General features: G+C 42.9%; 1 protein-coding gene and 1 long non-coding RNA gene across 2 annotated transcripts in view; one reads left to right on the forward strand and one right to left on the reverse strand.

The window, feature by feature from the left end:
• Window positions 1-642: 642 nt before the first annotated feature.
• Window positions 643-6,963, reverse strand: LOC120406719. Its single transcript, XR_005599521.1, has 3 exons — window positions 6,409-6,963; window positions 3,458-3,665; window positions 643-1,622 (listed from the first exon to the last, which is right to left on the reverse strand). It is a non-coding gene; the product is annotated as an uncharacterized LOC120406719 (long non-coding RNA).
• A 45-nt stretch (window positions 6,964-7,008) lies between these two features.
• The window catches only part of ARHGAP10 (Rho GTPase activating protein 10), a 217,819-nt gene continuing 197,733 nt past the window's right edge, over window positions 7,009-27,094 (forward strand). The window contains exon 1 of the mRNA XM_039541772.1: window positions 7,009-7,460. Within this exon, the coding sequence (XP_039397706.1) occupies window positions 7,307-7,460 (154 nt within the window). The 5' untranslated portion in view covers window positions 7,009-7,306. The remainder of the gene's footprint in view (window positions 7,461-27,094) is intronic.

A 27,094-nucleotide genomic window follows, 5' to 3' on the forward strand; every position in this document is an offset into this window, starting at 1 on the left:
GCTTTATTGTATCCAAGCTCATAAAGTCATATTTTGTTATATACCATTCTGACACTATATTACATTTTAACTATGTCACGCATCAACTATTCTGTTGTGTGATATGTGATATATCAGAAAGATATTATCAGGGCTGTCCTTACCCATACGCAAAGTATGCAGTTGCATGCTACTGCAGCCCCTGCTCCAGCTCTTCCCTAGGGCCCCTGCCCCAACCCCAGCGCCCCTGAGGACTCCTGAAGCAGTTGGGCCTACACCCACCGGTGAGTAGAGCAACCTGGCCCCAGCCTGCTCCGCTCTCCAGCATCCCAGCCGTGCTGCCAGCAAGTGCTGGGGGGTGGTTCCTCCTCCCCCGAAGCCTGGGAGCCAGGGAAGTGGAGCAGGCTTGGACCGGGTCACTCCACTTCCTGCAGGAAGTGACCAGCCCTCCCACCCTGCAGAGGCTTGGGGCAGGGTCCCACACAGCCCCCCTGTGGAGGTCTGGGGCCAGCCCTCCCCACCCACGGAGGCCTAGGATGGGGCCCCACACAGTCCCCCCATGGAGGCCTGGGGCCATCTCCCCCATGGAGGCTTGGGGCCCCACACAGCCCCCCCATGCGGGGGGGGGGGCTGTGTAGGGTGCCAAAATAGCTAGGGACGACCCTGGATATTATTGCCTCTTTTTGACCCAAGTGACTAGTCAAAGTTCCGGGCTCAGTGACTGGTCCAGTTGGGAATAGAAATTGGTGGTAGCCAGGTATTTCTTTTATGCAATCTTGTTTATTTACAAGGAATGTACAAAGTCCTGTGTCTCTGACCACAGAAGGATCCAAGGAAAAAAAGGAGCAGTTTCTCAGTTTACCATCCTCACAAGTCCCTGTAACCAACACCAGACTCAAAAACTCTCTCTCTAGCTTTCTCCAGGGTCATACCATGCTTAAAGGCTCCTGCTTGGCTTTTCCATGCCTCTCTTCCTCTGCCTTCTTATCTGTGATCTTTTTGTGTGTTCTCTCCCACGCCCACACACACCTACCCAAAACAATCTAACCCAACCCACACCGCCCAAAAGTTCCTGGGTGGGTTAAAACACACATTTTGTTTTAGGTGGGGCTTAATCCAAATCATAACAAGGTTTCACCCAGATCATAACAATATTGTAAAAACTGCATGTTTCATTTTAACATTTCCAGTAGGTGTCCCCAGTGTACTGTGTAGAAGCTTTAAAAACAACAATATATAACCACACTACAAAATAAAAAATGGCATAATTAAATTTGCTTACAAAATTGCATATGAAAAATATTCAATGCATGGAGTCCAATCCACCTTGGAAAGTGGAAACAGGTGAGTAGAAGTTTGGCTATTAGCTTACAGAATTAATATTTCCTAGTTCACGTATAGCCCGTATAGCTTCTATGGTGGGATTTTCAAACTCACTCAGCACTGAGTCAGGCCAATGCTTAGCATTCCATAATGGGGTTCATGAGATACTGTACAAATGAAGAACATACTATCTTTTCATACATGGTCCCATGATGTACAGTATCCTATTGCTTACTGTATTACTTCCTCCTCAAGAGAGCCTACTTCTTTCCTTCACAACCTTGATTCTCGATGATCCTTAAGACTGTAGGGAAGGTCACCTGCAAAGGTAAAAATGATATTTTCCAACAGCAAACAGCTTTCTGAAGCTTTCTGACAAGAGCTTTAGTTTCTGAGACAAAACTAAATAGTTAAGCATGCATAATATATTTAATACTTATTATATACAATATTGCTGTTTTGTTTGTGGTTATGCCTCCCAATATAATCTCTCCAGTACTTTTCTGGGAAATTTCTTCTACTATGTTAAAATCAGTTGATTCAGAAAAGCTGGTGTTTTAGGTGCTAGTTATTGAGGGTAGAATGTGAGTAAATCTTCCACTTCTCAGAGATAAGCTCTTTGCCATGGGGACAGTGCTTTCAATATGTGTGTATGCATTGCCTAACATAATAGGGCCTCAGGTCTGATTAAGACCTCTAAGCATCATCACAATCCAAATACTAATAACAATTCTGTGCTAGACAGTGTTGTGACTTGATTGGCTCCTGCTATAGGATCTCCTAGATCTTGGCTATGTTTTGTGTATAAAGAGACAGAGATTATTTCTGCATCAGCAGAATGTTGGTAGTATCTGTTTGGGTTATGCATTTGAAAAAGTTTCTTCTGTTGGTAACTCTCATCTTTAGCTGTACGGATAAAGAAAATAGGCTGAAATATCGGAAGAAATGTGTGGGTGGAAGAAATGAGTTGGACAGAGCGACTGAGAGGAAGGGGTCAACTTTCCAGTGTGCAACTGTCTCCGTCCCATAATGTCATCTATATCCCATAATTTTCATGCCTTTTAAAAAATTCCCACGAACCCACATGGCTGTCCTCACTGTTTGCCATCTATTGTCATAAGCATTGCAAGCACAGGACACACTATCCTCCAGTATTTGCAGAGTTGTAAGAAGAACTGAATCAGTGGGAAACATGATAATTTCTTGGAGGATAGATTGCTGTGGGACATAGCAAGAACCAATACTAGCATATTGATGGTGTTCACAAAGTTGCTACAGATGGTAGAGTGCCAATTCTGGGCCCAAGAAATGAGCACTGACTGGTGGGATCACATCATAATGCAGATTTGGGAAGACAAGCAGTGGCTGCAGAACTTGCAGATATGCAAAGCCATATTCCTGGATCTGTGTGCCAAGCTCACCCCAGAGACATGAGAATGAGAGCTGCACTCACAGTGGGGAAGAGATCAGCGATTGCACTGTGAAAACTTGTGCATCAGTGGAAATTATTTTGGAGTTGGAAAATCCAGAATGGGGGCCACTGTCATGCAAATGTGCAGCAGGGCCACTAATTGTCTCCTGCTTTACAGGACTGTGACTCCAGGCAATGTAAAGGACGCAGTGAACGCCTCATTTTTGGCCCTTCTCCAGAGCCTGCACCCCCCAGGTGGAGCCCTCACCCTCTCCTGCACCCCAACCCCCAATTTCATGAGCGTTCATGGCCCACCATACAATTTCCCTACCCAGATGTGGCCCTCGGGCCAAAAAGTTTGCCCACCCCTTTCCTAGCCTGTGTGCTGTAACAGTGCCTGCCAAAATTGCTAACAGCCATGGGAAAGTGCCCAACTGCAGAGGAAGAAATAAGGCTACCATCTCTAGAAACCTTTGCGAAAGAATTGCAAAGTTCCTCCATTAAAATGTTGAAAGCTCTCAGGAAGATTCAAGGGATGTCCCTGTCTACATAAACAATTTGCTCCACATGCCCCCGTTCCCCACCTAAGTCTGCAGGGGAATGAAAAGCAGATAATAACGCTAGTTCTCTTTGTTATACCAGTACCTCTTCTACTACAAGTAAATTAATTAAAAGTGGATAGCTGGGTCCCGTTTAGTTGGGGGTGCCATATCATTGTAATGGGACATACAGTTACATACTTACCCGAGGTTCCTTCCTCTGCATTGGGTTTGACTGTACTCAACTGCCAGGACTGACTGGACTGCAATGGCTTGTGGCATTATTGGATCCCCCAGTTGCAAGTCCCTCCTCCTCCTCCTCCTCCTCTTCTTCTTCTTCCTGGTCCTCACTGTTCATGCCAGGGGCCTCTAACTTGGTCTCCTTGGTGCTCTGCAGCATGATGGTGGGGTCTCTGCAAAGTATGGCATGCAGCTCTTTGTAGAAGTGGCAGGTTTGGAACTTGGCATTAGATTGACTGTTGGCCTCCTGATATACCTGACACCATTCCTTTGCTTTCACACGGCACTACTGCTGGTCCCTGTTGTACCCCTTCTCCTGCATCTCCCATGCAATCTGCTTGTAGATGTCCACATTTCTATGGCTGATCTGTAGCTGTGCCTGCACTGCCTCATCTCCCCACAGGCCCAGGAGATACAGTATCTCCTGTTTATTCTGAGCTGGATCATGTCTGGAGTGTGTAGCTGTCATAGTCAGCTAGGCAGTTGTACACAACAATGAAGAGTTGCTAAGTGTGCTTGCCAAGCTGTACATTCAGAAAAAGGCATTTTAAAAATTTGCAGGCTTTAAAGGAGAGTGCAGGTGTCTTCCAGACTCTGTGACTGGGGGGGCAATGGAGTTCACAACTATGACCAGAGTGGTCAGTGTTACTCGTGTGACCGCTGCTGGGGGACTTTTAGGGTCAACATAAGCAACACAGTCTCTACCCTTGCGCTGCATTGACCTCTGTATATCGACTATGGCTCAACGCCGCTTGGGGAGGTGGTGTTAGTGTGTCAGCCTAAAAGGGTGCTCAGATCAGTGGGAGACATATGTAAGTGTAGACACATGCACAACTACATTGATGCAAGGCAGCTTATGTTGACTTAACTTTTTGGTATAGATCAGGCCTTAGGCAGTGTCTAAACTTAAACTGCTACAGCTGCACAGCTGCAACGCTGTAGCTACGCTACTATAGTGCTTCAGTGTAAACACTACAGCCATGGGAGGGGTTCTCCCATGGCTGTAGTTAATCCATCTCCCTGAAAAGTGGTAGATGGAAGAATTCTTCTGTGGTCCTATCAACCTAGCACTGTCTACATAAGTTGTCCTAACTATGTTGCTCAGGGGTGTGGAGTTTTCACACTCCTAAGTGATGTAGTGGGTCAACTTAGCTTTTTAGTGTAGACCTGGCCTTACACACATGTGTAATTTTCCAAATGCAAGAAGACCCATTGAGCTTAATGAGACTCCTAAAATACGTAGTTACTCACATACATAACTGGGTGCAGGATGGAGCTAGGAGATACTCATGGAGTATACAGTGAAAACAAACTGACTATACCATACACAAAATGCTCTCAAATGTACAAAATAAACAAAGTGAAAAAATACAGGTTTCCCCTCCTCTTTTCTTTCAGATTTTTTTTGTAACAATAAGGATTTAAGACAACAGTTATTTATAAAATGACAGTGTCCTTTTTAGTACAGTTCTTCCCAACAAGGTGCTAAGATGATTTCAATACAGTTTCCCTGGACAGCGTAGTGTGGGCTTAACTTTAGGCCACATGGTATTGCAATTGAAATCAATAACAAAACTCAATGACTTAAAAGGGAGCAGGATCGGGCCATGTACTATAAATCCTGTCCCTGGCATGGAATTCCTGTGTTGAAATTCACAATTTTGTAGGGACTAAACTGAAGAAGATGGTGAAATACATAATATGACTAATATAATATTTTATATTGAAAAATAAACATGCCAATCTTGGCCTTTAACCGGTGTGTATGGGTGTTACATGTTCTGACTACCTCACTGAGTAGTCTTTTAATTTCCTAGGGCCAGCATCTCTGTGCACTGGCAGATTATTTTGTTCTTTGTCAAGTTTTTAAATAACATACTGTATTTCTATACAAGTGTATCTAATTTCATATGCTCTGATCATATCAGGAGTAACTTTAGAAGATTAAGGATCTAGGGCAGTCACAAAGTAACAAATGTGTATGCACATTTTAAATTGCTTGTTACACTGCTGGTGTTTAGTGCTGCCTCTGAGGAATTTGCAATAATATTCTTTAGTTAGATTGAATTAGATAACACTGGTGATGAATTGATCACTTGAGAGCTTCCAAAATTCCTTCCTAATCTTTTTATACTCATCTGAGAAAAGATCAGATATCTTTCAACATTATCTCTTACAAAGACAGCCTATACCTTCACCTGATTTGCACCACATTTAAGAAGATCAGAATGTTAACCAAATCCTGTGGTATGGCACTGATGTAAACCCAGGAAGGAAGACTTTAAAAGTGATGGCAAAAACAAGCAAAACAAAACAAACAAAAACAAAACCTACGACCAGATACCCCTGGACAAATTGCATACTCCTTTACTGTTCTTCATCTAAAAATATCCCCTAAAATCAAGAAGAATTAATTCCTTGTTATACTTAGAAGTAATTTGTAATAATAGCATAGGCAGAGTTCTTGGCATCTAAATGAGTACATCCAGTTATTGTACTATCAGAGCTATTTCACTTCATAAATTTACACAGTGTTCATGGGTTGGTGAAGTTCTAACAGACTGAAAAAAAAAACCTCCCCCCTACCCCCCAAAATCAAAATGAAAGCCAAATACAGATGTCCTCTTGAGCGACTGGTGCTTTGGTATTTGCTCCCAAGAATTATATACTTGAATGGGAGTTTGAAATTAAAGGAATGAATGTGAGGGTAGAACATGCATTTTGTGATTTGCATCACCAAAGTTACATCCCACCACCGAAACCTTGGTTGATTAGAGTTTAAGTTGTTTCAGTGCAAAGTCCCTGAAAAGCAGAGAAATGTCCAGCTAGGGAACCTTCTTGAACAAACGTTGACACCCAGCCACCTCTACCACAAACTTTGTATTTCTAACAAGTATTTCTAAACACAGCGCGCACCTAGGAGAAAACCTGAAGGCCCATGGCGGCACCATTTACCCCGATGTACTGCGAACAGCCATGAACCGGTTCGATGTAGGGAGGATGTGCACCTGGGCGAAGATGAGGCGGCAGTTTGAGCGGAGCTGGGAGTTCAGAGCGGGGGCGAGCCTGGCTCACAGTGAAATCACCAGGCAGGGGACAGACAAACACCCTGTGCCGCAACTTGCCGCTGATTCTGGACCGGGCACTAATGGCAGGCTCGGCGCTGGGGGCGGTAGGGTAATTCCTGGCCTCCTGGGGCCGCACAACCCCAGCACGCTGTAAAGCCGCACCCCGGGCAGGCGCTGCCGCAACCCCCCCCTCCTGGCACGTCTCTTGCCTCGTCACAAGTTGCTAATGCAACAAGGTCCCTGGAATTTGGGAGCGCGCCGAGGGCAGCTCCGCGCGGGGAGGGCGCCCAGCGCCAGCGGGCCGAGACGGGAGCAGCTCAGGCTGCGCCGGGGGCGGGGGGTTGGAACTCGGCAGGGTGGAGCTGGGAGCGGGGCGGGGCTGGGATGCCGAGGCTGCCTGTGGCGGAGGCTGCCGGGAGCTGGGCAGCGGCGTCTCTTCAGTCCTCCTAGCTGCTCTCACGGCGGGAGGACTCTCCGGGCGCTGATGAAGCTCTCGGAGTAGCTGCCGCTCTGCCCCCCTCCTCACCCTCTGTTGCAAGAGCCCCCGGGTCCGGGGTGCGGCTGGCCTTGGGGACCCCCCCCCCCCATGCCGTGGTTTGAAAGTGCCAGTTGCCTGGTCACCTGGGGGAATCGCTGTAGCTGGGAGGCACCGCGGGCCCTGCTCCGTAGTGTCGGCTCTTGAGGCTGCTGCTGCCTGGTGAAGAGAGATTTGCAAGGAGCTGAGCACTGGTGCAGCTGCAGCAGCTATGGGGCTGCAGCCCTTGGAGTTCAGCGATTGCTACCTGGATAGCCCCTGGTTCAGGGAGAGGATCAGAGCCCATGAGGCGGAACTGGAGAAAACCAACAAGTTCATCAAGGAGCTGCTCAAGGATGGAAAGAACCTCATCGCTGCAACCAAAAGTGAGTGGGAAGGGAGGCGGGGGTGAGGAGCTGGCGGGGACAGTGTGGCCATGTAGCCCCTGTTTGCTGCAATAATAAGACTGGTGCGGTGCTTTGCAGGGGTCCCTGTAATTTCGGCAGTAGTCGGCGCTGCATCGAGAGACTTGCTGAGAGCTTCCTTGTGCAGAGCAGGGAGGTTTCCTGCCCTGCAGGCTTTGTGTTGCCCCGCTGTCATCCTGGGTGCGAGCTGCTGCTCTCCTGTGCCGCCAGCAGCAGCTGCTGCTGCAAACTGGCTTGCCTGAGCTGGGAGGGCAGATGGCGGTGTGCCTTGCACAAAGCCAGGGTTTCCTGCCGGCTGAGGCGCGCCGAGAGAGAGAGTGGTATTTGCAAGCGGTGCCAAGTTGCTCCTCTCTTCCCCAGCTGAATGCCTGCCGCCTCATGTAGGGTTTTAAATTTTTGCTCTTCGTGTGAGGAAAGGTTTTGCTCTGAGTTGAAGTTAGTTAATTTCCCTCATCACCTTTCGCCCTATTTAGAACCTCCTCGTTCCAGCTTGAGGAAACCGCTATCTTCCTGCCCTTGTGATCGTGGGAAAGTGATAACAGGCCTGCTCATGACAGCAACTCCCTTTTAACAGAACTTTTTGTAACCTTAGTGACATCTCTGCGATTTCCTGGCACAGGCCTACCTTATTCTATGTCTCTGAAGCCCACAGCAGCCTTTGGATACTGTATACATGTACCCAATACCATGACACTGACTTTGTGCCACCCACTGCATTTGCCTGTGAATTTTCCATCCTGAAAGGAAGATAGGGTGTGTGGTCACAGTAACTGTCTAAATCAAGTTGATGAAACATCATGGTTGGGGTTTTAAATGCACAAAGATGGCTACATCATGGTTTGTGGGTATCATAACTCTGAGTGGCAGGACTACATATTTACATTGTCTGTAGTGTTGCATTCACATAACTTCTTAAAATTTAAATTCAAACAGGTGAGTGTAGTTCAGTGCTTATTTGAATCCAAGGATAATTTAAACAAATGTATTTATTTCACTTTGATTTTCACATATGCTGGGACTATGTTCCCTAAACTAGTGGTTTTCAAACTACGTGTTGTGGCAGCTCTGGTCAGCACTGCCGACCAGGCCATTAAAAGTCCCATTGGTGGTGCTGCTCGGCTAAGGCAGGCTAGTCCCTACCTGTTCTGACACTATGCTGGTGTGGCAAGTCAGGCTCCTAGGCAGGGGCGCTACGGGCTCTGCACTCCCATTGCCCAGGAATCAGCCAATGGGAGCTGATGGGGAGGGGTGATGCCTGTGGGTGAGAGCTGTGTGGAGCCGCTTGTGTGCCTCTGCACAGGGCCTGCTTCCAAGGCGCAGCGTGGTCTGCGGTGCCAGGAAAGGCAGGAAGCCTGTCTTAGCACCCCCATTGTGCCGCTGACTGGGAGCCACCTGAGGTAAGCTGATGCCCCAACCCTATGCCCCAATCCCCAGCCATGAGCTCCCCCAATCTGAGCCCCTTGCTCCACCCCAAGCCCCTCATCCCTGGCCCCACCCCAGAGCCCTCACTCCCTCCTGCACCCCTGCCCCAGTCCAGTGCCCCCTCCCACACCCTGAGCCCCTTATTCTCAGCCGCACCCCACAGTCCTCACCCCAACCTTCTGCCCCAGCCCTGAGCTGCCCGCCCCCCTTGAAACCCCTCATCCCCAGCTCCGCTGGGTCATGGGCGTCAACAATTTTCTTCAGTTGGGTTGCCAGAAAAAAAGTTTGAAAACCACTGCCCTAAACTATACCGTAACTCCTCACTTCAAGTCATCCCGGTTAGGGAACATGCTTGTTTAAAGTTGTGCAATGCTCCCTTCTAACATCATTTGGCAGCCGCCTGCCTTGTCCAGTGATTGCTGGAAGACCAGCCCATTGCAGCTAGCTGGTGGGGGCTTAGAACCAGGGTGGATTAGCAGCCCCCCTCTCAGCTCCTCACTTCCCTAAGTTCCCTGTGCAGCAGCTGCCCACCAGGCTAACAATTGCAGCTGTCCCTCCCCCACTGCCATGTGCTGTTCCTGCCCTCTGCCTTGGAGCTGCTCCCTGAGCCTCCTGCTTGCTGTGCGGGGAGGAAGAGAGGGACTAATGTCAGGATGTCCCCCTCCCCCTGCACCCCGCTTACCCCATCTTCCATAGAGCAGGGGGGACACAAGACAGGGCTCAGGACAGAGGGAGCTCACTGGCAGCAGCTGTGGTCTCAGCAAGCTGATCTAATTAACAAGGCAGTGTACTTAAAGGGGAAATGTGCATCTCTCTCTCACACAGGATGTATGTCTCTGTCTGGGATGCTGTCTCCCCTCCCTCCATTCCTGCTGCCTTGTAGAGTGTGAGAGTTAACCCTTGAGGGCTCAGCCAATTGCTAGGTCATCATTTAGCAGTAAGGCATTCCCTGGGAAATATCCCACCCTCTGACTCCTCTACCTCAACCAAGCTTCAGAATCATCACTGTGTACCAGTATTAAATTGTTTGTTTAAAACTTTGTGTGTGTGTGTATGTATGTATGTAGAGTGTCTTTGGTCTGGTGAAAAAAAATTCCCTGGAACCTAACCCCCTCATTTACATTAATTCCTATGGGGAAATTGGATTAGCTTAACATCGTTTCGCTTAAAATCACATTTTTCAGGAACATAATGTTAAGTGAGGAGTTACTGTACTGCTCCCTTGAGAGCACTTAAAATTTGAAAATGCACATAGCAGGGCCCAGCAGCTGTAAATTGGTGGGGGAATTCATCAGATTGTTCATGGGACAGAATAAGTGGCTGCAGCTGGGGAGGCTTCTGGGGTTGAAGATTTTTCAGATATCTCATTTTACCCAAGTAGAAGCAGGGCAGAACATGTATATCTCTGCTTGGTGTTTACTTAAATGGGTAAAGGAGATAGCATGCATTATGCCCTTTTCACTTGTTTATAACTCTTCTTCTCTATTTGTAGGGCATCACATTTTCTGCATTTGACAAGATAATGTGTTCTTTGGAGATTGCATGCATGTCCAAATCATATATATTTGAAATCCAAAATATTTTTACTTCACACTTTAGTTTAAAAGAATTTCTACAATGTTACTAAACTTGTGAAAAATTGTTCTTTCCCCCCTTGCGTGGATACTTCAAACAGCGGGACAGAATTTTCTGAATCTTTTCCAAAGCTTCCATTTCTGGTCTTAGTTTACCCACATGAACTTCATCTGAAAAAATTATGTAATTTTTACAGAGTGCGAAAGGTACTGAAAATGCTTTGAATGAAAGTATGCAGTATAGTTGTAGTTGTGCTGGTCCCAGGATATTACCTCACTTACCTTGTCTCTCTAATATCTTTTATTGGTTCAATAAAAGATATTACTCACCTTGTCTCTTGAATTAACATGTTATCTTGATGATAACCATAGTGTTACTTTAATATCCTTAGTTTTACTGGGTTAATACTTTTGCAGCACAAATTGTGCCTACTGTATTAAGTGACATTTCAACCTATTAACCCTTCTGAGTAGAGAGATTGTATGGAAGGGGGTGGTAGGTGCCACTGATTTTTATATAGTAGAGAAAATTAGTTGCATTGTGACTTTGCTGATAGCGAATTTTTGCCCCATGAGAGTTGTTTCAGCCTTTTGCCCCCAATATTTATGCGTATGCAATAGGCATTTCCTGAAGGCTGACACTTAGTATTGGGTAGTAGTTGATTTTCATCTTAAGAAGAATAAATTAAAATAAGCTAATCAATATCAGGATTTTTTTTAGGTTGAAGTACTCGACTATTTGGATTTTGTTTTTGGATGGGAAATAGTTTAATGGTAAATACAACTTCAGGCATATTAAATGTTGTTCTGTAAATTGGGTTATTCAAGATCATTTCTCTAATGCCAACAACTGCACATCATATCTGTACCCTCATCATTTAGGATAAATACAGATCTTTCCTTTGTTTATTTTTTTAAATAAAAAACAACAAAAACAAGAGCAACAGCTGACAAAAACTTCATGATGGTCCTCTCCATCTTCTGCTGAATGTGAGGGAAACCCCTAAAATTGAATAAGTCCCACTTCCTGTTTAACAGAGAGCATTGTGAATGACTGTGACATTTGCATTGGGCCACATCCTGAGAGGCAGTAAGCATATACCACTCCTCTTGACAGTAGGTGTTGTCACTGCCTTTCAGGATCAAGGCAGTAGTTTTGTTGTGGTCCCCCTTCCTGTTGTCTTTATTTTCCCTTCTTTTTCAGTTATACTGGGCAGTATTTTCTCCCCAGTACAAATTTGTTTATAAGTAGAAGTTGCAGAGTTAGTTATTGGTACACATTACACGTTACCAATAAATAAACTATCTCTGCTGCAGCCTTAACTGAACTTTCTAGTTTTCAGCATGAGCCAGACTTTTAGTGCTGCTTTTAAACTCCAAGTTCTAATTCTTTCATGAATCTGAAAGGTAACCAGTTCCGACTTGAAGTTCTCTTGTGTTTCCTGTGTAAAACCTTGCATCATCGAGGTGTCATTTCTTGAAACCAAAGACTGGAAAGAAAGAAAGAAAGAGAATGAATAAACAAACAAACAGTGGTTTTAGCCGTTCACTGATCTGTTTTCATTACACTTCCCTTTTTCCATATTTCAGTTGACTTTTTTTTTTTTTGGTGTTTGCTATTAAATGCATGAAACAGTACACACATTTACAATAGAAATATCAATTATTTCTTAAGAAACTCCAACCATTTAGGATGTAAAGTTTGTTTTTTGAAGATTGTTTCTGAATAGAGGTAGCCACTGGGGTTGAGAGAGATACCGAATGAAAATGCACGCAATAAATAAATGAATCCTTAGTTTGAGATAAAATGTGCATTTGAAAAGTTTGTTTAAAACTCTGAACACTATACATGGTTATAACCTACATAGAGCCCAGCATAACATGCATTCAGATTAACATTTGAGGGACAGAGTCATGTGACTGTTGATCAACACCAGTTTTTTAAGGCTTTCCATGTGAGAGTCAGCTAAACTTGTGGCTCAGTGGCTTGCGTTAGTAGCATTGAGTAATGTGTACTAGCTCTCAAAGACTCTGGAATAATAGTTATGATGGAATTTATTTGTAAAACACGTAAGGAAATGGAGAGAAGCATTCAATCTGAAAACTGTAATTTCTGTAGAGTGCTCAGTAAATGTTTCAAAGAAAGCATCTGATATTGGTTCTCAGCAGGTTTGCTTTTATTATTTAAAAAAAAGAAAAGGAAAAGCCTTTCTTTGTTACAAGTAATATTGTAGATTACTTAAACTGGTAGGTTTCTAAATAGCTCACTTGCTCTTCAGTAGGATGATTATGCTTATGAATTTCTCTAAGGTTGCAAAATGGAAAATAACTAGTTCACTTTGTACTGGCATCTCCATGCCCTAGCACACAGTGTTTGTGGCAAATGCTGCCAGAGAATGTTTACTTGCTTTTTAAGAAAAAATGGAATTTCAAAATATAGTGGAAACATTTCTAAAAATCTTAAGTTTTGTAATTTTGGACCAAATCTGATCTGACTTTATTTTAAGAGAGGTTTACACGGAGATCACGGTCCTTGGCTTCTTTTTAGCCAGTAGCAGCCACTCTTCGTAGTGCTCCTTGTAATTAACATTCTAATAGCATGACTCCCCTGCTAATGGAAAAAGTTGCTATTGTATAAGAAAGTGGTCTGAGAGTCTTTCCATTCAGCCCCACCCAAAAGAATGCATTCATCTTTATGTAAATACAATGGTACTGCTCTATAATAGAGACAGCAAACTAATTCTATGGAGAGGACCAAATTACAATTTTTAAATGTGGTCTGAGCTGGGATTACAAAATTAGTGCCATAGCCTACCTTCTCTCCTCTGCACATCTTTCACTTATGTCAAGGGGAAGTTGCCTGAAGATCAAGGATAGCATATAGTCTTTAGTCATCATTGTCTTCTTCTTTCTTGTCACTTCTATATTTGGGGTTGCCAACTTTTATAGCCTTTTTCCAAAACTCATGATTGTATGCCTGGCTGTCATGCAGATTGGTCTCTTTAAGATCCTCTGATATCCAGTCCATGTAGCAAGTCTTTGGCCTTTCCCTGTGCATGATGATTGCTATCCTACCAATATAACTCTCAGGTCTCTATTGGACATGTCCATACTAAGGACTGTTGCCTAGCCTCCCTCAACTTGTCTTCAATTGGGGCAACCTGCATAGGTCCCTCACAACCTCACTTCATTTCCTATCATAGTCTTTAACTAGTAGCTCAGCTGTCTTATGAAGTTGTTACTGCATTTGGGATCAATTGGTGGTGTGGGGAATGATGTAGGACATTTCTAGGACCATAGCTAATTCTGTCTTTTAACCATGTTGTGCATGCACTTGACCAATTCTTACTGCAGGTAAAAATTCTGAATTGCAAGTATTTGAGATGCTGGTTGTTAATGTCATCATTAGGCTTCAGAGTCAAGTGAAACGAGTGGTGTAGTTCACACTTTTCAGAGCTGTTGGGTAGATCACATTTAGTCTGTTTTTTTAAAGTTTCTAGCTTTTTTTTTTTTTTTAAATGAAAGCTTGGACTCAAGTTCTGCAGAACATATCATAGAAGCTGCAAGATGGATCTGTCCTGGATCCTGCAGTTTGAATCCCCAGTTTGAAACTAAATTGATGGTAAAATTAGAGAACTGCTGCTGAGCCTGAGGCAGGAAAATTCCATCTCTCAAAATTAAAAGATGCTGACTTCATGCATTTGCATGAGAGTTGTTGTTCAAATGGGCATATAACACACCTTAGAGACTTTACTGGTTTTAGAAAGTGAGGAAAAATAGAGAGAGTGCTTCGTCTGGGGATGGTCTACACTTAGTACTGGTGTGACTGTTGGTTAGAGGGGTGACTTTTTGCCACCATAGCTACTCTGGAAAAGCTCTAGTTTGGACACAGTTATATCTGTACAAAGGTGCCTTATATTGCTGTAGTTATTTTAGTTCCTGAACCAGAGCACTTGGGGAAGGGGGAGTCCAGAAACTCTGAGACTTTTTTGAGTGACTGACCATTGCCCATGGGCTTGTTAAGAATGAATCCTCTGGTTTTTAATTCATTACTTCATTCTGGGCAACTGTTCTCCACTGCCTTTTACCTTGTATAGTCATACCAGTGCAAAGTGGGGCTAAAGCAATACATTCTAAGCTCTTTAGGGCAGAGACTGTCTTGTTGTTCTGTGTTTGTACAGTACGTAGAACAGTGGGGTTCCATGCAGCTCTGAGGCACTATGGTAATAAAAATAATAAAATACTTTGCAGCATTGTGATTTGGTAGTGTTTTATTCCCTTTGCACAGGCATAAATGGGTACACATGAATCAGGCCCAGTGAACTTAGTGCTGGTGTAATTTGTCAGACTGATGGCCCAGAACTTGACATCCTATCAGTCACCTGAAATGTATAGCACAGGCAAGAGTAGTGCAGCTTCCTTGCCAGTGTGCTTCTGCCTTCTGAGTGAAAGGTAGAATAGTTACGTCTTTGCTTATTTTGTCCTTGGCCTTTCTGCTTGAGACTGTCAGCAGTGGTCTGATGGTGGTTTTTGTGATTTGTAATAATAATTAGAATAAGAATACCAACCTGCTTCTCACAGGCTACCTGTGGTAACACGTATGTTCACTGGTGACCTAGAACCCAGAGCTCTGTATCCTACTCCCAGTGCCCCTAGGCATTCCAATTTCTACCTCTTTGAGTCCTGGAAACAAACCCATGCTTAATTCCCCATACATTATCAGTGTTATTAAACTCAGGAATTTTCTGGTACATACAATTAAGCATGTGTGTTGGTGTTTGCAGGATTGGAGCCAGCACTTGTAATTTCCCCTCTTAATTCATGCTGCAAAGGTTGTTCTTGTTGAGAGGGTGGTGTAAGTGTCTGCAGAGAGCAACTACAGAGCCTATTCTGTGGATTTGTCAGGAAATTCTGCTGAATTTTATTTAAAATCAAACAAGTCCCTTTGTTTCTGGTGCTATTTATTGGTGAAAATATAGAAATAAAATGATTTCTGCTCATTTGCTTGTTTTCCTGAAAGAATATGATGGAAAAACAAGTCATTTGCAATGGTAATGTACATCTTAACATTACATACTTTGGGCCTATGGTTGGTCTTCTGTGCTTTGTTTTAAAATGTTAACTTTTTAAAATTAATCAACATATAAAATGTTCCAAAAATATGAAGTGAAGGTGCAACATAATTTAAATGAATATTATTACCAAACTTAATGCTCTTGGAAGGTAGTTTGTGGCTTTACAGAGTAGTTTGTATGACTGGCAGTTGTTATATTTGATGGGATTTTCTTTTGGTTTTAAATCTTGGGAGTGTGGTGCTGGAGTCTTCCTCTTACATGACTTCTTTGAATTTCCAAATAAGATTCACAGAGACAGTTTTATGACAATAGACTTGTAATGGTACAAAACCCCACAATGAATGTATACTACAGTGAAAGCTCTGTTATCTGACACCCAATTAACCAGAAAGCTCAATTAACTGACATTTCTGATATCTCCCAATAGAAATCTTAAATCTAGTAACCAGGACAAGTTTATTGCCCAGCACGTCATGCAATTGCACATTCTGCACTCTACTTTTATGCAAAAGAGGCAGAAGACAAGCAAGCTGATATCAGGGATTTATTTAAAAAAAGCAGCTTCCAGGGTGTCATAGGGTCATTACAGATTCAGCCCAATCTCCTTCTCAGTCAGCCCAGTCCATTCTACATCTACAGTGATAATTGATGATGATGATGATGACCCTGAGGTGCTGCAAGATCCTGAAGTGTCTTCTGAATCATCAAAGAAAAATTTAATTATGTTCAGTATAGTTTTAGTGTGAAGTGTATTTTTAGTGATCTGGGTGTACACCATGCACTGCCCATAGTGATATGAAGTGTCATAAGAGAACCTACTGTATAGAAAACTTTACCCATATACACTAAGTGCTTCAAGAAACCAACCACTCTGCAGTGCAGTACTACTACTGGATTGGTGAGTACCTGTATACTATTTTATACTTTATTCATTTTATTGTATTCTGATTCTTTGAAAATTGGTATGCCATTGGCAAAAAAGTATAATTCTCAGTTAACCAGAATATTCAATTAACTGGCAGCTCCCATTATCCCAACATGTCGGGTAACAGAGCTTTTACTGTAGTATTTTTCAGGTATTTGCAACATTTTGAGGGGATGGCCTGGTCACTTCAACTCTGATTGGAAATAGAACTGTCCAGTGAGTGTAAGAATGCACATTCATGAGTGTTTTTTGCAGTCCTCATAATGCATGGAATTGGAAAGAGGAAGTAGAGCTCAAGTTTGAGATAAGGCATGCGCTTACTACAAGTTCTTGCTTCAGAAAAATGTGTGCTTAGCGTTTCTGAAAAGCAAACTATGAGCTGGATGGGTGTGAGTTCTCTTTCCATGCCTTCTTACGCAGATGGGGCCATGCTATCATTCTGTTCTTGTGAGAATGGCTCTTGTCTTCTCCCAGCTAGTCAGTTAACTTTTTGCTTTCCTTTCTATATTTCCTTGTCCCAAGATGGAATATTTTCTCCTGTTGGTCTAACCTTGAGCTATATGTCTGCAATGGCTTTATGCTGAATTGGGGAGTCCTTGCCAATTGTTTGATGAGTTATTCCCTTGTAGGAGAGAAGCAGTAGTAGGAAAAGCTACCTGCAAAAGGGGGATGGGGGATTAAATAAAATAAAACACTTTCTGAATATTTCCGACTCGCATCCTTAACTAAGTGCACCTGCCTAAAGCTGGTCTTCAACCTGGGATTATACAATACAGTCTGTCTTCCTGGGAAGATGAGCACAGATGGAGATGAGAGGCACATTAGAAGCTTCAAGTTCTGATTTTCCTATTAGGTTTGATTTGTTTTCCTTGGTAGGCCCAAGTCCTGGATTTAAAAACAAAACAAAAAGTTGTAATTGGACTCTAATTCTATACCTTTGTATATGCTGAGGGGATGATGGGATTATTGGTATTGTCCATCATGGAGGGGAATCCCAGTTTAAACAAGCAAGGTAAACTGGGTATCTTGCAAAGCATAAATGTCTGAATAGGGCTCTCCTACCTCAGCAAAGAGTTTATCGGAAGTAATAGGATTTTTTGTAGCAGAAATTGGAATGATGTCCTGAACAAAAGTGTGCCTAGAGCCAGCATGCTGCTAGCAAGTATTCTCTAATTTAAAAAAAAAAACCCTCTGTTCCCTGTATTTTTTTTAAATTGCGTGCTGTGACGTTTCCCTCTGGTGTTATCTGGACTAGTGATCTGCTAGGTCACTTTAATTCTTGACTCTGGGAGCCAGTCTTACCCTGCACAGCTGTGAGAACCCCCACTCCATTGTGCAGTCGAATGACACTAGCCATATCTCTGGTCCCACACAATCCTAAGAACCTCCATCTTGCAGTGCCCAGTTATGCCTGCTGGACGCTGCAAGCTTATATGAGTTCGTCAGTTTTAACAAAGAAATTGATATGTACCAGGCTTGTTATCCCAACGGAGAGTCTCTGACATACTTCAAATTAAACTCACTGCTTCAGGTAGAATAAACAAACAGATTTATTAACTACAAAGGTAGATTTTAAGTGATAAGTGAAAGCATAACAAGTCAGATCTAGTCAAATGAAATAAAAGCAAAACGCATTCTAAGCTGATCTTAACACTTGCAATATTCTTACAAACTTAGATGCTTCTCACCACAGGCTGGCTGATTGCTCTTCAGCCAGGCTCTCCCCTTTGATCAGCGCTTCAGTCGCTTGGTGTGGTATCCGTAGATGTAGGTGGAAGAGAGGAAGAGCATGGCGAACGTCTCTCCCTTTTATCATGTTCTTTCTTCCCTCTTGGCTTTGTGCCCTCCCCCCCTTCAGAGTCAGGTGAGCATTACCTCATTGCAGTCCCAAACTGACCTCGAGAGTCCAACAGATCCTTTTGTTGCTGCCTAGGCCAGCGTCTTTTGTTCCTGTGAGGCTGGTCTGGGTTTGTCCCATACGTGCCCTGATGAGGTATGAACTGCCTCTCCCTCTTGGAGAGTTTTTGCCTGGTCTTTATTTAAGCCATGAGGATTCATTTTCAGCCTCATAACTATATGCATGAAATTATAACATTACTGCAACAATTACTATAACAACAATGCTCAGTGCACCATTAGCCTTCCGAAGACACCTGACATGACAAACTTTGCATTGGATAGCACACAATCATTTTACAAGGATGAACCTGGGGGTGTTGGGTGTTCCCCCGAGGGACAGAGTGTCACACACGCTGTTTATAAGTAAGGAATGAAATGCATGGTGAAGAAGCTAAACTTCTTATTGAACTTTTCTCATTGCAGCCCTACAAAAAGCTAAAGCTTTTCAGTTTCTTTGAACCTGAAAATGTGAGTGACTTGAGTCCAAGTGCATCCCCTCCTAAGCAGAGACCCACAAGAAATAGCCTTATTTTTCTTTTGGGTTCCATTCTGTAGTTTTGAATTTTCAGTAATGCTAGCTGCACACTAGTTGTACTCTCCAATAGCATTAAAGATATTTGAACACTTAAAAAAGTGTGATAAAACAAAAAGCCTTTTAAATTGCTGTGCTGAGCACTTGTAGCCAAGATTACAATGAAAGAGTGAATTGTTAGGAAAAGCCTCATTTTAAAAAAGATTTACTAGTAAATAATTGAAGGGACATGCTGCAATGTAACAATGGAACGGATAAACTTTTCAAGCCCTAGTTTGTAGCGGTGGGGGCACTGTTCTGTAACTGTCAGGTGGCTGAATTAGCAATTGATTAATCCACAGAAAATGCAATGTGAACATTTTGTAGTTTCAAAGCATGTTTGTCTTTAAAGATATAATTTGAGTAATTTCAAAATAGAACAATACAATTTGTTTTTTTTGTGCTTTTTATTTTAAAAAGTGAATTTTTAAGCTTTCCATGCTTGTCTACTGTGGAAATTGACAGGATAGTTATAGTGGAATAATTATTCCCCTATAGCTATGCTGGTATAACTCCCCCATGTGGAGACTCTTCTTCCAGAATAATTACTCCACTTCCAGACTTTCCTGCTATCCAGTAGTGTTACAGTACAATAACTTCCTGTGCAGCTCTGGGCAAATCATTTAGCTCTTTGTGCCTCAGTTCTTCCTCTGTAAAATAGGGATAAATAGTACCGTACTTTCCTGCCTCTTAGAGGTGTTGTGAGGATAAATGCATTAAAAATTTTGAAGCACTTTGAGATCCACTGATAAGAAGAATATGAGGTAGATATTATTATCACAGTTCTTTTCTTGTGCTTCCATCCCCCTCCCCCAGTCCAGTCAAATCTTTTCCCCTAAAATCAACTCCCGGTAATTAAAACAACTTAAAATTATTTTAAATTCCTATTATACCTCAGACAGTCTGAATAGCTGCTAATTCCTGTTTTATGCTGACTCAACATTCATGTCTCCAAGAAATGGAACTACCTGCTTGGATAGCATTATGTGCCAAAATACATCCATTATTTCTAATAGCAATGTGTAAAATTACTTCACTGAATACCTTTAGATTCCCATAGGAAAACAAGAATTTTATTTTGATATAAAATCAGAATGTACTAAATCCAGTACATTGTTAAAATTATGGGCTCCACTCCACACAACGTCTCTTCATAACCACCAGTTTGTACCGGTAATTGAAGTAATCTTAATACATTCCCTCTTGTATCTTTTACTTTTTATTGCTGTTGTACATTCTGGACAGGACTTTAATATTAAAGGACTTTAATATTTGCATATTAAAACTACATTAGAAACATTTTTTCTAATGTAACATAGTGTTGAGAAAAAATGCATATGCATGTGCATGGGGGGAGGGATAGCTCAGTGGTTTGAGCATTAGCCTGCTAAACCCAGGATTGTGAGTTCAATCCTTGAGGGGGCCATTTAGGGATCTGGGGCAAAATCAGTACTTGGCCCTGCTAGTGAAGGCAGTGGGCTGGACTTGATGACCCTTCAGGGTCTCTTCCAGTTCTATGAGATAGGTATATCTCAAAGTGAGAAACATACAGTTTTTTTCATACAATAACGGAATCTCTTTAGATGCAGGCTCCATGTATTTCATGTATGTATTAGAGGACATATGTTACTTTCCCCCCTCTTTCCCTCTCTTTCCCCCCCTTATCTGTTCATTTCCTTACAATTGTAACATTCTCTTCTTTATTTTATTTTGCAAAGTAAAAGTTGAGACATCTACAACTGTGAGGAAAGTCTTTAATTTGGTCACGTACAAGAACATTATCTGTTCTTATCAGTTCATTATCTTTTAGAAAAAAACTCTCATTTGTGCTGTAAATACTGTTTCAAGTAGAGTGACTTCTGCTCTGCCAGGTAAAAGTTAGATAGAAGAGCTACCAAAATTAAAGGCTCTCAAAAACTGTAAAATAATGCATTTAAACCTGCATTTAAAACCTGTGCTTTTGGTTCTCTGACGCTTGTTAAAGATCTCTCCACAGCATACAATTAACTGGCCTTATGTTTAGAATTAGTACCGTATTGCATTATGTGAAGAACACATTTTTGAGGACTGATCTTAGTCCTTCACTTGTGGGCTGGAGGGTTGGCAGTTACCAGTAAAACTGGTGGTAGTGAGAACAGCATTTGGAGTGGTTGTGGGTGTTCAGAAAAGAGGGACTTCATGTTTCATTCCAGAATCCTGGCAGCTTTATTCTAGCTGCTGCTGCTTCTCATGTCCTTGTCACAAACAAGATGTTTTTCCAGAAGTATGCAAACAATGGCTTTTTCCATCGCAGCAGTGGCGTCCTCCTTCGTACTGGTCTCCCCAAAGGGTCGGCAAATGAACAGATGGTCAACAACGTTATATAAGCATGGCCAGAACACTTTTTTTTTTTTTTAATTAATTTGAAAAATCAGTTTTATAACCTCACTTTAATAGTTGTGTTATAAACCCCACAAATGCAGGTCAGGAACTAAGTTTGATACTTCACAATAAAAGGGGAGTTTTATAGGATATCAGAACCCAGTTTAGCAGAACTTTATACTAAGAGACTGCGGGTTTGGGAGTTGATATCTGGAGTTCTAATCCTGACTGTTAATATTTTTCTAAAAGATATGTCCCAGTTCAAACAGGAGTTATTTGGGGAAGTTCTATGGCCTGTGTTATGCAGGAGCTCAGACTTACTAGATGATCACGGTGGTCCCTTCTGGCTTTAGAATCGATGAATGACTTGCTGTGTGGCTTTGGGCAACTCCCTTCACATTTACCATCCACTTCTGTGAAACTGTTAGCTTCCTTTCATGGATATTGTGAGGATTAGTGTTTAAGTACTTTGAATAGTTGAGTGCTGTATGCTAAGTGTACACTACAAGCTAGGAGTGTATTCCCTTTCTCGTGTATACATACTCACGCTAGTTCTCATTGAGCTAACATTAGTATAAATAGCAGTGTAGCTGTGGTAGCATGGGTCGTGGCAGCAGATGCACAGCTGAGCGTGCTGAGTACATACTCATAGATTTCAGGTGGATTTGTACTTGGCACTGCTCAGTCATGCCTTCGCTATTGCTCCTGCAGTTATGCTTCTATTTGTGCTAGCTCAATGAGAGCTAGTGTGAGAATGTGTACACAAAAAGGGGAATCATAGTCCTATCTCCTAAGTATAGATGTAGCCATACAAAAGTGCTCAGTATCAAGTTACTATGTAAACTTGGAACCCTCATACATCAGCTGCTTTTAGTATCTTCTGCAATGATAGTCTCCCAGGACCACTCTGTTACTCTTCACTTTAGACTACCTCTACATTCAGCATTTGAATTAAACCATAATGTTATAAAGTGGAACACATTCCCCTTACAAAGAAATGTGCTAAAAATAGAATCTGATGGGAGTCAACCTTTATCCTCATACCAGAGAGGTTTTAGATATCCTAGCATGGAGAAAACTGCTCTATGAGCTCACAGAGCAGCTGTGCTGCACTCTCTATGCTGGAAACGTCAGCCAGCAGCATTTGGCTTTTGCTATTACCTATTGCAGATAGTGTAATGAATTTTCTTATGGGAAATATGCATCAGTAATTCAAGAGGAAAAATTGGGATATACTAACTTCTCACTATAAGCTCTAGATACATTTATTGAAAGCCACACTTTAGCCTCATAGAAAACATAAAAATACCATCTGTATTTAGAGATAGTGTTCCCTGTTTTCTCTTCCTTTTTGGTGTTTGTGTGCATGTGTTTAATTATTGAGAGGATGTGCAAGGAAAATGGCTCTTTGTTTTAAAGAATTTGTTCTTTTCTGCTACTTTGTACTGGATGTGTCTGAATAACTTCAAGAGGATTGTGTCTTGGTTGGGGTGGAACAAGCAAACTGGAATAAATTACTTTTTTTATTATTTAAGATATAGTTTAAGAAAATGTGGCTACATAAGCAGAAATTTCTTTAAATTTCTCTATATCTAGCCCTCCCCTCATTCCCCAGCCCCTCTCCCCTTTGGGCAGAAGCCAGAGGCAATGTGCTTTCCCCACTTGGTCTCATGGCCAGACCCCCTGTCTGCACGGCAGCTGCTGGTGCGGGCAAACTGGGAGCTGCGGCCATAGGAAGAGGCAGTGGCAAACTGCTGGGAGCTGCAGGGAGAAACGCTGCTTTTGCTGCGGCCTCTCCCTGCAGAGCTAAAGCAGTGACCCCCTCCCTGCAGTTCCCAACTGTTTGCCACTGCCTCTCCACATGGATCTAACACAGGGGTGGGCAAACTTTTTGGCCTGAGGGCCATATCCCCACATTGGGGAATAGAAATTGTATGGTAGGCCATGAATGCTCACAAAATTGGGGTTGGAGTGTGGGAGGGGGTGAGGGCTCTGTTTGGGGATGCAGGCTCTTGGATGGGGCTGGGGATGAGGAGTTTGGGGTGTAGGAGGGTGCTCTGGGCTGGGACCAAGGGATTTGGAGGGTAGGAGGGGAATCAGGGCTGGGGTAGAGGGTTGGGGCATGGGGAGAGACTCAGGGGCCCGGGCTCCGAGTGGCGCTTACCTCAAGTGGCTCCCGGAAACAGTGGCATGTCCCTTCTCCGGCTCCTACATGGAGGCATGGACAGGTGGCTCTGCACGCTGTCCCATCCGCAGGCGCCGCCCCTGCAGCTCCCATTGGAGTGCTGGAAGGGGCCATTGGACCGTGTAGGAGCCAGAGCAGCACCATGCAGCGGCCGGAGCGCCAGAGCGGGGCAAACCCCAGACCCTGCTCCCCAGTGGGAACTTGCGGGCCATCTTAAAACAGCTTGTGGGTTGTAGTTTGCCCACCCTGATCTAACATCTGGGACCTGCAGGGGCTGCTGATGGTAAAGGGGGGGGAGTGACAAGCTGTTGGGGGGAGGGCAAACCTTTAAATTGTGTTTTCCTCCTCACCTCCCTCAGCAGGCATCAGTCTCTGGCAGCAGCCCTGAACCCCACCACAGGGCAGAAGCCGCCCTGAGCTCCACCCCCACAATGGTAGGTGGAGAGTGAGCTGGGCTTGGGGGTCTCCGTGAGCTGCACTTTAACAGTAAAAAAGCAGCATGCTGCATATGAGCCGTGGTTTGGCCACCCCTGTCCCAGAAAGTCACTTGGAAGAAATATTCTGCCCACTTAGAGCCTCATGTTTGAAAATAAATGAGTAACTTTTCAAAGAATTGGAAGCTTTAGCCCTAAAGAGAGTTCTAGAATTTGGTGTATGAAAGTCATTCAGCCTCACAGACACATTTGTCTTGGTTCTTCTTTTTTTAATGGAAAATTTATATTTTGTTAATGGTCAGGAGTTGGCCTCACATGTCATGAGGTTATTCAGTGTTGCTCTCATTGGAACGTTGCTTCCTGAAAACTATTATTAGTGTAGTAGATGAGAGAGAGAGATGAACAGCTGTTGAGATTTCAGTTTGAGTCACTGGATGAGTGGAACTGGTTGGAATTCCGGAAGCGATAAGTATAAGGAACTAGGGTGGAGCCATTATGGAATTTACTTTGAAAACAGTTGACAGTAACCCAGTGGCTTTCAACCTATTTTTTATTTTTTTTTATTTTGGGGGCGGGGTGGGGGGAGAGGAGACACGGGAGCTCTCACTTCTGCTAGGCTGCTAATTGGAAATCCCTCTGCTAGCTCCCAGCTCATGTCATTCTTCCTTGTCCCAATGCAGTTCACTCCATCTCTCCATTTAGCTATCTTCTGTGTTCTTGTTCTCTCTAGCTCTCCCCTCCTTCTTTGATCTATTGGCTCTTTTGGTTTTTTTAATATAACTATTTTTTTCTGTTTGGCTTCCTCCCATCTTCCACTCATATTTCTGGTGAATGAGAAACAATATTCTTCTCCCTGTGTGGCCTGATCTACAAGTCTAAGTTTTTCTTTGGAAAATCACTATTACTAACACCAGTGCAGCTTCATCAGTAGTACACCCTACATTGGTAGCCTAGACAAGATTTTTGCAGTTATCAGCCTCTAATACTGTTTGGTTTAGACTTGCTCTGAGAAGGATCACATGCAAAATTATTGAGCAACTTCCAAGGAGAGCATTGCATAGTTTCCAGCTTTTTATCATTATTTTGTTCCAGATTGTAAAATGGAGATGACAGTACTTGCCTTGGGGTTGTTGTGAGGTTGTTCAGTGCTTTTGAGAACCTTTGTGGCACAGAAGTATGAAGTTTGATTACTGTTCTAAATACATAGGAACATAAGAATGGCCATTTAGCCAAGTATCCTGTTTTCTGACAGTGGCCAATGCCAGATGCTTTAAAGGGAATGAACGGAACAGGGTAATCATCAAGTGATCCTCCCCTGTTTTCCAGTTCCAGCATCTGACAGTCTGAGGCTTCGGGACATCCAGAGCACGGGGTTGCATCTCTGACCATCTTGGCTAATAGCCACCGATGAACCTATCCTCCATGAACGTATCTAATTCTTTTTTGGATCCAGTTATAGTTTTGGCTTTCAAAACATCCCCCGGCAACGAGTTCCACAAGTTGACTGTGCGTTTTGTGAAGAAGTACTTCCCTTTGTTTGTTTTAAAGCTACTGCCTATTAGCTTCATTGGGTGACCCGCTATTCTTGTGTTATGTTATGGGGTAAATAACACTTCCTTATTCACTTTCTCCACACCCATTCATTATTTTGTAGATCTCTGTCATATCGCTCTTAGTTGTCTGTTTTCCAAGCTGAATTGTCCAAGTCTTTTTAATTTCTCCTCACGAAATCTGTTCCAAAACCCTTAATCATTTTTGCTGCCCTTCTCTGGACCTTTTTCCATTTCTAATATATCTTTTTTTTTTTTTTTTTTTTTTGAGACGGGGTGACCAAAACTGCACACAGTAGTCAAGGTGTGGGCATACCATGGATTTATGATATTTGCTGTCTTTATTATCTATCCCTTTCCTAATTGTTCCTAACATTCTGTTAGCTTTTTGACTGTTGCTGAACTTTGAGCAGATGTTTTCAGAGAACTGTCCATGATGACTCCAAGATCCTTTTTGAGTGGTAACAGCTAATTTCAACCCCATCATTTTGTGTATATATAGTTGGAATTATGTTTTCTAATGTGCATTACTTTGCATTTATCAACATTGAATTTCATGAGCCATTTTATTGCCCAGTCACCTAGTTTCATCTGTTTGGATGCTACAGACATAGCAAATGTTTTCAGCATCCAAAGGGTTAAGTAACGGGCAGAAGCCAGGAAATTTAGAGTTACTGCACTCATTTTGTTCTTTACTTACCCTGTTGTGCCTAGCTATTGTAGGGGTTTTACTAGTCAGCGGTTTGGCATGTTCTGTTGTTTAGTATCAATGGGGTGAACTAAAAAAGGAATTTCTTTCTCTCTCTCTCTCTCTCTCTCTGTTCCCATTTTGATCTGTAATAAAGTAATGTGCACAGCTTGGAGGTGTTTTTTGGTATTTAAGTAAATCTGGCCAGGAAATTACTGTTACCACCAGATAAACCCATTGGAAGTAATACCAGTGTGAAATAATATTTTAATGGAAGCATTGAGCCAGGATTTGCCTGGGCCCACGCCCATTTTAAATTCCTCATAATGACTTTGTTATTCCATTTGTAGTAGTCATGTTATGCATCAAGTACAGTATCCAAAATATAATGTCATAGCACCTCTTTTTGTCTGAGGATCTTAAAGAATTGTAGGTTTTGATGATTTTTGTTGATTTGCATATAGAAATGCTAAAGCAATGTTATTACCTGCCATTCTTTAAAGCATTTTAGAGATACTTAGGAAGCCTCTTAGCATCCTGTGAGGTAGATTAACTATTAGAGCCATCTTACAGATGGCTGAAGTGAGACTCAAAGTGAGTAGCTTACCCAGAATCACCCAACACAGCTACCAGAGTTGGAGTTAGTAATTAGGAACCCTTCTCCTCATACTCAGTGCACTAGAATACTCTGCCCTGTGAGATCTTTTAGGCTGAAAACATTAGGTTTTAGATTCCCCTCTCTTCCTGTTTGGGTTTCTGGGCAAAGTTGCATTTAGACCAACACCACCCGAGTGTCTGTCACACAAACGAACCATTTTGTTGTAGGTAGGGCTCTCAAACAGTCTCAGTTTTAAATGGAGACAAAATAATTGTTTTCTCTCTCTCTTTCTCTCTCACACTCACACACACCC

The sequence above is a fragment of the Mauremys reevesii genome, linkage group 5 (assembly GCF_016161935.1).
Source record: "Mauremys reevesii isolate NIE-2019 linkage group 5, ASM1616193v1, whole genome shotgun sequence".
NCBI lineage: Eukaryota > Metazoa > Chordata > Testudines > Geoemydidae > Mauremys > Mauremys reevesii.